This window comes from Anoplopoma fimbria, chromosome 12 (assembly GCF_027596085.1).
Source record: "Anoplopoma fimbria isolate UVic2021 breed Golden Eagle Sablefish chromosome 12, Afim_UVic_2022, whole genome shotgun sequence".
NCBI lineage: Eukaryota > Metazoa > Chordata > Actinopteri > Perciformes > Anoplopomatidae > Anoplopoma > Anoplopoma fimbria.
Window position 1 is genome coordinate 21,680,005 of NC_072460.1, and position 12,500 is coordinate 21,692,504.

General features: G+C 46.2%; 1 protein-coding gene across 1 annotated transcript in view; it reads right to left on the bottom strand.

Moving 5' to 3' along the window:
- The window catches only part of LOC129099762 (nuclear receptor coactivator 3-like), a 57,105-nt gene that overhangs the window by 1,152 nt on the left and 43,453 nt on the right, over positions 1-12,500 (bottom strand). The window contains 19 exon segments of the mRNA XM_054609128.1: positions 1-1,707; positions 2,609-2,813; positions 2,936-3,113; positions 3,592-3,844; positions 4,020-4,055; positions 4,940-5,038; positions 5,342-5,668; positions 5,985-6,156; positions 6,259-6,364; positions 6,569-6,799; positions 6,998-7,156; positions 7,522-7,654; positions 7,839-8,959; positions 9,051-9,095; positions 9,098-9,669; positions 9,991-10,138; positions 10,638-10,778; positions 10,936-11,022; positions 11,904-12,086. The exon segment at positions 1-1,707 is cut by the window's left edge and continues 1,152 nt beyond it. Of these exon segments, the coding sequence (XP_054465103.1) occupies positions 1,696-1,707; positions 2,609-2,813; positions 2,936-3,113; positions 3,592-3,844; positions 4,020-4,055; positions 4,940-5,038; positions 5,342-5,668; positions 5,985-6,156; positions 6,259-6,364; positions 6,569-6,799; positions 6,998-7,156; positions 7,522-7,654; positions 7,839-8,959; positions 9,051-9,095; positions 9,098-9,669; positions 9,991-10,138; positions 10,638-10,778; positions 10,936-11,022; positions 11,904-12,086 (4,208 nt within the window). The 3' untranslated portion in view covers positions 1-1,695.

The window sequence follows — 12,500 nt, forward strand, 5'->3', positions numbered from 1 at the left end:
CAAAGAGGAGGCCCTTCCTTTCCCAACCGATGGTTAAAGTATTGAAAATAAAAGCTAACCTATGACGGATTAAGAAAATTACACTTTTAAATATCAAGCCTTACAATCTGTGCAAAAACAGTATGTGACCTACAAAAGCATATATATATTTATATATAGTACATTTGAAGCGTATTTACAATTCATATTCACAGACAAAGGAAAACAAAAACAAAGAGACATCATGTCTAATACTGCAGTGCCGTCGCTTTGAGTAAATGATACTTCAGCTTTGTCCTCAGCGGAAAACCAGGAGGAAGGATTATTGCTAGAAATCTAACATCCACTTTCTCTTACAGTGGGAGCAAATATAGACATCATTTCATAATTGGCTATCAATTAGTATGTCTGCAATTGTTGTAATACTGTAAATTGGTGTGAGGTAACCAAAATATCTACAACATCGGGATTTAAAAATGACCTCTGGAATGATAAAATGATCATATTAGTGAATCTGTATAAATATAAGTGGAGTTTTTGAACTTTAATAGAAGTCTTGTTTGTTTCAAGAGTGTTTTTAAAATCACTTTAAAAACACTTCGTTTCTCTTGTTGTTATAAATCAGTACCGCTTTAGAAGAGAGTGTCGGATAAAATCTGTGCTTACCGCCTTTCTACTGGTTCCCACTTTAGAACAAAGATCATCACTCATTTCCAATCAACAGCCTCCCATTACCCAGAGAGGAAAAGTTGGAGAACACACACACACACACACACACACACACACACACGCACACACACACAGACACACACACACAAATAAACTAAAATAAACAACTGCTGCTATGGATTAATTCTTGGGTAAAGGCCTCTATATTGCCACAATCCTTTTGATGTTGGCCTTTCATTAAAGTGCAATCAGCCAACAAGTCATTCCCTCGTACTTTAGCCCAGCGGCGTCCTGGAGGGGGAAACAATGTGCTACTGCTTAATGACATTCATCTGAGTGTCACAATCTGATGGCTCCGCATCTGGAGCCGCGTTTACTTAACATACGCAGAGATCCTCCAGGAGCAGCAGAGACGACGGGTACTAAAATGAAAATAAAAAAAATCCCAAGAAGTTCAGAAACAAAAGAGGAATTCTACATTATTAAATCTGAACACGGCTTCATGGTACATTCGACAGAGGAGAGGATGTCTTCACACGTTTGACCATGTTCCAGTCTGTGTCCACCTTCACTGTTTGGTCCAGCGAGTGGTGTGTGATTGACACACACACACACACACACACACACACACACACACACACACACACACACACACACACACACACACACACACACACACACACACACACACACACACACACACACACAGCTTAGAAGGAGAGGAATATTGAACTACAGTCTACGAGAGGAATCACAGAGCTGTCTTATCTCACTGTCATGGGAATTTATGTGTGTGTAAATGTGTCACAGTGTTTCTGATTTTAATTAAACGCTGCTGTGTGAGACAGTCTGTCTGTTTTCCCCCAGGTCACCAGACTGCCATTACTGGCATCGGGTCCAAAGGAAGTTCACTCCCCCATCTGGTGGGAGTGCAGCACTACACATTCACATCACACCGCCTGGTCCTCCAACACACACTCCAGTGCTGCAGCCGCGTCCTCTCTCAGAATGGAGATCACAGTGAGACAAAGGCTTCTGTCACGATGTTTAGCAGTATTTCTAGATTGAGGGGAGGAAAAGAGAAAGAAAGTCAGGAAGAGGAAACGCACATTTAAACTGCAATTGATCAAAAGCTTTGTCTGTCGTCAAAACAGCTACCGAAATGAAAAAGGATGGGTTCACATTTTTTCAAGTCTAACTTTTTCATATGTACATTGAAATGGTAATTGGTTGCTGTATTTGCTTCTTCTGTCCGTACTGAAAGCAAAGGTATACCTTAAAGCAACCTCAATTAAAGCATGAGGTTAAATCCTCAGTCCTTAATATAAAGCTTCATCAGCTGCATCAGTCTGAGTAAGATAAATAAAATGGATATCTTTCAAAGTTAAAGTTTTTTTCGTACAAAATTCCCTCTTTCTGTTTCCACATACAGAGCGTTTACAGGTTTCCATCCAAATGTGTCTCAACTTTTAACAGTATCACCAGTATGCAAATATCAGTAATTGGTTCATTGAAATAAACAGCCGGAGCTGCTAATGCTGCAGAAGAAGAAGACGCAACAGGATGACTTATTTAAACAAGCGTCAGCCAAACCTCAAAAGGTGTAAAAATATGTAAAAAACATGATGGAAATACGGCATTTCTGTTCGTTCTAATATATTTATTTGAGAAAGGTGATGGGCTCCTCATTTCTCCACTTAGATCTAATGTTTTCCTCTCTTCAGTGAATATTGTAAGTTAGATGCACAAAAAAAAGTCATTTTACATTTTACTCATTTTATCCCCAAACTTGACACAATGAAATTGCTACAAATTGAGATTTCTTTGCACTCACTGTGGACAGGAGGAATGACTACAGCAAACAACAGTCCTTTCAGTGTACATATGTGCATGTCAGTACTGCTTTAAGATAAAAATGTGAACCTGTCCTTTGAGCACTCAGACTCAGACCTGCACCTACCTGATCAGGCCCCATCTGCATGCGTCCCATCACCATTGGGTTCATACCCATCTGCCCTCCCATCTGGCCCATGTGACCGCCTCCTCCGCTGGCTGGCATGCCCCCGTTTATCATCATGCCCCCATACTGGCCTGGATTCCCCTGCTGCCCAAACTGCTGCTGACCTGGAGGTCCCTGCTGCCCAAACGGCTGCTGAGGGTACGAACTGGTGAAGGAGAGCGACAGAAAGGAAGAGGGTTTAACCGAAACGCATTGAAGGGAAAGAAAAACTGAAGCAGAACTTCATCTGACAGCATCGCGTTGTCGTAAATGTGTTTGATTTCATACCTGTTGCGTCCCATGCCTCCCTGCGACCAGCCCTTCATCTCTGCCCCCTGGTACATGGGACCGCCCTGCGGGTGCTGTTGCATCATGGGGTTTGGAGGCCCGAGTCGGCCGGGCATCATGGCGCCAGGAGGACTGGCTCCTGATGGGCCGAACGAGGGGTCTCCCTGCTGTGCCATCCCTGTGGAGAGAATCAGAATCAGCTTTATTGGCATACATGGAATTTGACTCCGGTTTCTTACGCTCACTAATACACAGAAACAGAAAAAATAAACAAAAAAATCAAGGAGGTCCAAGAAGAAAAAAGGATAAACATTAACTATTTTTAACACTGTATAAGTCACCCAGCCTGAGCACACTCCTCTCTTCACAGGAAATAGATCATTGACTCATAGTGATAAATAAAGGTAGATGACGATGCTGTTGCTGTTGTGTGTTCTGATACTTACCATCATAAGAAACAATACTTGGTCTGACTATAAAGAAAGGGGGATGGATTTACATGGACAGCTTTCTGACCTTTTTTTTTTTTTTTATTACAGAATTCTGCCAATCTTTCTTTTTTACATGACAAATGTGCGACCAGAAGCCTTCAGTGCACAAGCTCACCACCAGGGAGCAGCAGTATTCTGTCAGGCGCCCGTCTCAGGAAAACTCACCATAGCTCCCACCATAGCCAAACTGCTGGGGGCCCGGCTGGCCCATGCTCGGTCCACCCATCGGGTTCTCCATGCCACCAGGAGCCGTGACGTTGGGAGGGGGACTGAACCCTCCAGCAGCTGCAGCAGCAGCCGCCGCCGCCTGCTGCTGTTGTTGCTGCTGCATCAGCATCATCATGCGCTGCCTCCTCATCTGCATGGTGACCATCTCCCTGCTGCGCTGAGCCATCATCTGAGCATTGAGGAAGCCCGGCTGCACCAAACAAACAGGCAGAGAGTTTGAGGAGGGTTGACATGTGGTATAAATATATTTGTACATAGTATGTAATGTTGAAAATGTGTGGGTGATAAGGTCTCTTGTGTAATGTTGATATAATGTTTTGTGGCTTTTGTTTTAAATTCCCATTCACTGCAATAGCCACATTTACCGAAGTTGTGTCACTTGAATGTTGCATCAAAGATTTCTTTAAGATAGGAGAAAAATAACATAAAAAGAAGTTTACAGGAACGACGAAACATTTACACCAAGACTGTCACTACTCTCTAACAAATTCAAGTCAACAGAAGACAAGTCGGCAGTCGACATTGTCTGATATGGAGAGTCTTCATAAAGACAAGAGGTCATCATAACTGAGCATGTTGTCATCCTCCATCTCTCATCTTCAACTCCCGCCTGCCTCTTTACTAATAATAATTAATATACTTATTCATTGAGGGCAACGAAAATGCCCCAAAAGTAAAACACAAATTTAAATAGGACTGTGGCGCCATTGAAATCTTTAGAGACCTACAGTACCATTCAAAAGTTTGGACACACCTTCTCATTCAACTACTTTGAAGAATCTAAAATATAAAACATATTCTGGTTTGTTGAGCATTTGTTTGTTTACCACATAATTCCATATGTGTTCCTTCATAGTTTGGATGTCTTCAATATTAATCTACAATGTAGAAAAGAATAAAAAAATAAAGAAAGAAAAACCATTGAATGAGAAGGTGTGTCCAAACTTTTGACTGGTACTGTATATTCAAACAGCAATTAGTCCGTTCCCTGTGCGTCCATCACTGTCTGGTTTAAATTGGCTAACAAATAGGACAAGAGACGACTACAACGGTCTGCTGAAAGGATCAGTAACACGTTCTCATAGCTCACCCTTTATAAAAGGGGTCATACATTGTAACTATTATTAAAGTTGCATGCAAATACATTAAGAGCTACTGACAACTTTGGTCAAATTCTTAATATGTGTGACATACTAGGCAAACTTGATTCTGATGATGATATTAATAAAGTATTAAAACAGTATTACGGTGATTCATCCTTAAGATATGAGTTTTTGTCATCTACCTGCCCTCCCATGCCAGGCTGCATGCTGGGCCTCATGCCAGGGTTGCCTCCTGGGTTCTCCATCTTCATGCCCATTCCCTGCCGCGTCTGATTCATGAACTGAGGAAAGAAAAAAAAGAAAAAAAAGCATCCAAGATAAGATGGAGGAGCAAATGTTTCTCTGACCTTGTCCCACGTGCATATGGTATATTAACAGATAAATTACACTTAGAAGTTAACTTAGAAGGCAAAGTTAGAAAACAAGAAATGTATACTCTGCATATTGGCATTTATTTAGGTGCATCTAATTTCTTGCAGTGTGAGAACACTTCACACCTGTTACAATTAGTAACTTGTTGGGAAACAAGCTGATCGTTTGCATGTAAGTAAATGAGTAGATCAGTGAGCTTCCTGTGAACATACCTGCTGTCCCTGCAGCCTCTGTTGCAGCTGGAGCCTCATGGGCTTGTTGGCCGTCATCATCCTGGGTCTCATCATGTTGGCACGAGGGTGTCCCATGCCGCCCATGCCACCCATACCGGGGAAGCTGCCACCTTGGCCCATCTGAGACAGCATGGGCCCAAACCCACCCTGCTGGGCCTGCGCCTGCATGGGGTTCCCTCCGTAGCCGGACTGCAATGGCATGGAGGGGGGTCCGGGATAGCCCTGTCCGTAGATAGGCTTCTGGTCCAGCACCATGGACGGGTCCTGTCCCGGAAACGGCTCCATCTGTTGCTCACTCCCCTGGTTCTGGAGCAGACAGGACAAAAAAAAAGAGAACTTTGTCAAACCTCTCCATCTAATTGATTAATTTCCAATTGGTTGGCTCTGTAATTGTCTTTTTCTAAGCAGCGCAGACAGATCCCTCTGGGCTCATCCATCTCCCTTCAGTGAGAGAAAAGTCTGAACACAGTGAGTCATGACTGAAATATCTAATGCAAGGATGAACGTCAGGCCCACTTATGAGTCGTGAGACAGATCGTTTCACCTTTTACTTTACTGCTAGAGGTTCACAGAGATGAGAGTGTCGGTAATCCATCTTTTTACGTCTGTTCTGATGACCTACTTGGCTGACGAGGTCTGGGATGCCCAGGGCTCGGTCTATCTCCTCCAGAGCGATGCCGTCCGTGTTATTCAGCAGAGAGTCCAGCTGGTCCAGAAGCGCCCGCTCGTCGCTCTGACCCTCGCTGGTGGTGGGAGGCACCAAAAGGTCGTCTAAGGTGTTGCCAAACTGGCGTCTGCAAGGCACGTAAACAGAGAGAGACACTCATGAGCTTCAACTCCCTTCTCATTGCAGCTCATGAGGAATAAATACAGACGATGAGGGATGTTGCACTGACCTGTTACCCTCCATGCCCATTATAGAGTCCGGCCAGGAGGGGGACTGGTTGGACTGGCCCTGCTGGCTGAAGGGGCTCATACCCATGCCCATGTCAGCAGAGCCTCCTAAACCATAAATATAATGAATATTTAATTTAGACACAAACATAGTGTCAGTCAGAAAGTCCAGTTTGCAGAATGTGATGGACAGGGACGTACAGTACGTGTTAGTCCACATATGTAACATCATCTCAGGTGCAGAAAAATTCAAAATCAGGGTCATATGGAGTGTTCACATTTTTACATGTACTATTACATGGATTTCCATACCCATATCCATGAGCTGCTGCTGCAGCATAGACCTGGTGCCCGGTACGCTGTTGGAGCGGCCGACCATCGGCCCCGACATCATGCCCTTGCTGTTGTTGTACTCCATGCCTGGGCGCATCATGGAGGGGTGTCCCGCCGAGCCCACTGGGCTGGCGCTGGATCGACTCATGCCCCAGTCCCCTGACCCGCCCATGGGGGACCTCTGGGGAACCATGCCCCTACTCATTGGTCCTGGTAAAACATGAACACCGGATGCGTCAGTATCATGAAAGTGTTCAGTATTTACCTTAAATCTGTGTCTTTAAAGTTTAAAAGGTTATCTGATAATAGGATACAAATTAAAACATAATCAAGGAATGGGTAACACACACTCTGAGAGAGGTGAGAGAAAATGTGCTGAAATTAATGCTGAGTCACTTGAAAACTCACCCATGTTTCCTGGGTATCCGTCTGGGCTGCCCATCATGTTCTCCTGCTTGATGAGCATGGGGCGTCTACCTGCTCCTAAGGGCCCAACAGGAGGCTTCCCGTCCATGGACAAGGCCCTCTGGAAGGGCCCCCGAGGCCCCGGACCCATTCCTGGACTCCCTGTGCACAAAGAGTATGAACACACTGGTCACACATGTATTCTATAAGGAGAATAATGTGTGTGTTGCATTAAATAAAGAGTGGGAAATCCAGAGAAACATAATATCTCAGTTCCCTCTGGGGTTTTATAAGAATATTGATATTGGGACTTTTCAAACTTTACATTATGGTGTGTGAGTAATTGATGGTTTCATTTTGTAAGCAATTCCCGAATGAAGCTGTGGGGGTAAAACAAAACTCAGGAAGCCAGCATATAATGACGTCAGATGCAGTTTCACTGGCATTTTACATTGATATCATCACATATGATGTCATGACACCCGCCTTGCATGCTACTGTCACTTCTTATATTCCTTTGCACTCACCCTGCAGGCTGTCGTCAAGGCAACCCTGGGGTTTGCTTCCTGTGTCGTTAGCGCCTCCACCTCCAGCCTGATCCGGGTAAAAGTCAGAGCTTGAACCCCTCAGATCACCGAGGATAGACTCCAGGTTGTGCAGCTGAACATCAAAAATAAGCAAAATAAGTTATTACGTAAAAGTCTGTGAAGATTCACATTCATTCAGATCAAAGGCAGTGAGTCAAAGTGCAAAGTGAGATGCACTGCGTAGGACTAGCTAAATGTCAATAACAATATTATAGCTGCAGTTATTTTATCATGTCTCAACAAAGCAGCAAGCTTACATCATCAGGTGGCTCTGACTTAATCTTGCTCTCAGGATGTTCTGGTGCAGGGCCGGGTCCAGATCCAGGTCCCCCCCGAGCTGGACCGCCAGCGGCCCCGGGGGCTCCCTTCCCATCCAGCTCTTCGAGTTTCGGCTTGACGTCCACTGGCTCTTTGGAATCGTCCTTGTTGAGGAGGTAGTGGAGGAGGGCGTGTGTCTTCTCCTTTTTGGGACTATGCTGCTCCTGCTTGGGCTCTGCGACCAACCCCGGCCCGGACCCGGCCCCCGATCCCCCTGTCCCGGCCTCGCCGCCCTCCTGGCCCCCGAGTGTCACCTTTCCTGTAGCCTCTGCTGTGATCTTAGCCACTTCATCTGGAGTATTTCCATTTTGAAGGAGCTTGTGGAGGATCTTGTGCTTTTCCTGCAGCGAGCCCGTGTAGTGGGCTGACGATAGTGATGTTGACACGCCCCCCGGTCCGGTGGCCTGGCCTGGATTGGCACCGGCTGAGGACGAGGAGGACACGCCGGTAGACGAGGGGCTTGTCATGCCTCCAGTGGGGTCCTTAGCGTCTGAGCCTGCAGGAGTGCTGCTACTGGTTGGTGGGGGTGGCACAGGGGGCCCTGCTGACCCGCTGCCTCCTATTCCCAGCTCCTCAGTTGGGGAAGTCAGCAACTGCAGCAACTTCTTATGCCCTTTACTGTCTGGCACCCTCCGAGGGGGTTCAGAGCTCGCCACCCCCGCCTCATTGCTTCCCTCTCCAGCCTCTTTTGTTGCCGTAGCTGCCTGGCTGTCTGGTCGGTCCCCTGAACTCTCAGCCTGGGGATGCTGATGATGGTGGTGATGGTGCATGGGGTGGTGGTGGTCACCGGGCCCAGACCCTAAGCCTCCCGCTGGGCTTTTGGATCCATCTTGGCCTGGTTTGGCCGGCTGACTGGGCTGAGAGGAAGAGGAAGAGGAGTGGATACTAGGAGAGCTGTCTGGTTTGTGGGCGGGCGAAGGCGACGTTAGCGTTGAGGGGAGGGAGCTCCCTACTCCTTCACTGATCGCTTGTAGGGCGTTTAGGGAGCTGCTGGAGAAGGTGGTGGTGCTGCCCCCACTTCCTCCACCACTGACAATGCCACTCATGGGAGAGTGAATGCCTGGAAAGAAAAACATACCTCAATTCAAACCAAAAAAATCTAACAATTTACAAATAACTGATGCCTAATAACCAGACACAGCTCGACTCACCTCCGGGCGAGAACTGGTTGGCGCCCATCTTTGGGCTCCCTCGGTTTCGGGCGACATCAGGAGTCCCTGCTGGGGGCCGCCCATTCTGGGGCTTCCTGAAGGGCTGTTCATGCCACTCAACCCAAACCCTCCGCTGCTCTGAAACGGGGGCTGCTGTGGGTGCTGCTGTGGGTGCTGCTGAGGGTGCTGCTGAGGGTGCTGCTGAGGGTGCTGCTGTGGGTGCTGCTGTGGGTGATGCTGTGGGTGCTGCTGTGGGTGCTGCGGCATGCCTTGGCCCGGGTGATTCATGGGCCCCATCTGATTCATGTGCCCCACCTGACTCATCTGCCCCATCTGATTCATCTGCATCATTCGGTTGCCCATGCCTCCACCTCCACTTCCTCCTCCTCCCCCGCCCCCACCGTACATAGAGCCGCCTCCCATCGGACCCATGTGACCCATGTGGCCCTGCTCGTTCATGCCGAAGCCCCTGCTCATGTTGCCCATGCCGCCCATGCCCATCCCCCCACCGGCGTTCATGTTCATTTGGGCATTCGGGTTGGGGCCTCCCATGCCCTGTTGTCTCATAGGGTTCGGCATCATGCTCCCACCCTGAGCTGAGCGGTAGCCGTTTGGTTCCCTGCGTGGAAGGAGACGGAAAAACAAGGTTTGAAAAAAAAAATGCAAAAACCTTGAAAACAGAATAACACCCACAATAGATCTACAATCAGACTGTAGATGCTCAGTACAAATACAACTAAAATGTTAATTCCTGTGTGGTGCCTTCTCACCGACTGTGATCTCAATGCATAAAAGCTACTTCAGCTGCTACTTCAGCTATTTGTGTGGTATGAATGCCTCGCATAGATAGGCTGGAAGTGCTTTTTTTTTTTGACAAGGCAGTTAATGAAACATCCTTCGCTGTGTCGGAGTGGAGTGCTTGTATTTTTTAGTTCCCGACCTCTGGAGTAGATGAGTGGAGATGAAGCCTTGAGGCTCGTTGCTCATGGGGTGGCGGTACAGTTTGCTCTTGGTCTGCGCTGTGACTGGAGTGCCGTCGGACAGGGAGAAGCGGTACAAGGGTGTCTCAGCGTGACCCTGTAGGAAGGCTGCATAGACAGATGAAATGACAAATGAACACCCTGAAACACTTATCTGATAGCAGAGGGTCATCAATCACTACCTTTATGTTAAAACAGACTGTGTGATTACAGTGAGGATCAATATTGATACACTGATGCATGAGGTGAATGTGTATTTTTCAGACTGTCCTTCTTAAGGGAGGCTACGTCAAGATAGTAACAGATAGCAACAACAAAAAAATGAAAACAAATAATTTCATACAATTTTAACATTGTAAGAGTGAAGATTGAACACAAAACATCCTGATGATTTTGCCTCCAGCTCTGTCATCGTGGATTTAACAGCGCTTTACAAAGATGGATTCTCTAAGATTGAGGTACTTCAGCAGTTAATTCCAGATGTTTGTGTGTGTGTGTGTGTGTGTGTGTGTGTGTGTGTGTGTGTGTGTGTGTGTGTGTGTGTGTGTGTGTGTGTGTGTGTGTGTGTGTGTGTGTGTGTGTGTGTGTGTGTGTGTGTGTGACGCACCCTCATGGTAGTGGCGTTTGTGCGACCAGGGCTGCCCGTCACTGTGCTGAAGGAACATCTGAATGCAACGCCTCAACAAATCCTCCCAGCCTGGACGCATCGACGCTCGCAGAGAGTTCTGGTCGATCTGGATCAGTTTACCTGCCGGGGAGGACAGAGGGAGGACGAGCAGGAGGGAAAAAGAGAGAACAAGGAGACGCATGAGGAGGGGAGTCAAACATGTTCACGGATAGAGAATTAATGGCAGAGCCTGTTTGAACAGTCTGTGTTTGTTCATTTAGGGCACGTAGCTCCTCACCTGAGAGCTCATGTCGGGTGTTGAAACTCTCCGTTCTCTCCATGGCTGTCACCCGACGGGCCACACAGATCATACATGACTGAAGGTCTGCAGGTGAAAAGAGGAGAGTAGTGTCAGACATCTTTCATCATAAATGCATGGTGTTCAGACTCATTGTTTTTGGTTTGAAACGACGTTGACTGAAAATGCTCCTCTGGCTCGTCACTGAAGATTTGTTTTTTTAACTGAGAGAGATTTGAACTCTTAAACAAACCCATGAATTCCCTCAGGTGTGTGTTGCACATGTAGTTAAGGGTTTCTTTATTTCTTCCCTTCTTTCTGACAGTGTGCTTGTATTTTTTCTAAAGATTTTCCATAATATAAAACCAAACTTTATGTCCCGTGCATCTAAAATGTGGCTTCTGGTAAAATAAATTGGGAGAAAGCTTCTTATTATGTACCCCAAATCCCTTCAGGTAAGAAACAACTCAAAACATGTTAAACTACAAAGGGTTTGCTTGGCAAAATGTATGTTTTAAATCTAATTTTCAACCGGAATTTTGTATTTTTATTTTTTTAATTTTTTTTAAAATCGGATTCCCCCTCCAGACACATTTTTAAAAAACTCTGCTTGGAATAACAATTTATGTCAATATTCGTTGTTTCAAAAGTTCACTGAAAAGTCCAATCACAGTGTATGTGCACTGGAGGTTTTAAGTTTCCTCATCACACCTGTTTAAGTTGTATACTGCACCAAGATTGGCTTTCACAAAAAAATGTTTAATTTAATGAAAAACATTCCTCCTTTAGCAGATGAATGTGAAAATAAATTCCAAGTGAAATAACAACAGGCAAAACACATTTTTGAGTGTTGGGGAATAGCAGATAAACACAGATCAATGTGTTTATTTCAACACAGTAAAATCCTAAAATAAGGACTCTTCATCATGAGCTAAAATGTGTGTCATTTTGCGACTGAGCCAGCGTACCTTCCCCCTCCTCGATCATGGCTTTGGGCTGGGTAAGAGCAAAACACTGCATGGTCTCGTAGCGTGGCCCTCCTGGCCCCTCCTCCATGGGGCCGTGGGCGTGGCCAAACTTGACCAGCATCCGGCAAGTGAAGGTGTGACTCTTCTGTCGGGCCGCCTCGCTCCCCCACGACACTCCATTTACTAAAATACGGAAACAAACAAACAAAAAGAATCTTACAGTGGTGAATAAAAATGAAAGAAGGACTCCTGGGACTGAAAACCAAATGTAGCTAAGAATGGACTTCCTGTTATCAGATGTCACAACGGCTCACACCCCTTTTCCTGCCGGGGCGTCCACACAAACACACACTCACACACAAACAAAACAAACAAACAAACACACACACACTGCAACATGTATTTTCCCTTCTTAAATTGAGAAGCCTGTCCTACTGTTCCGAGGCTAAATGGACCATGGGATTAATGTAGCCAAGGTGTCGATTTCCAATACCTCTCCCTCTCAGTCTGGGCAGAGGCCAGGGACACTCAGCCTATCTATCCTCATTTAGGCCCTGACTTCTCATCACCGCACACACACACACATACACTCACTCA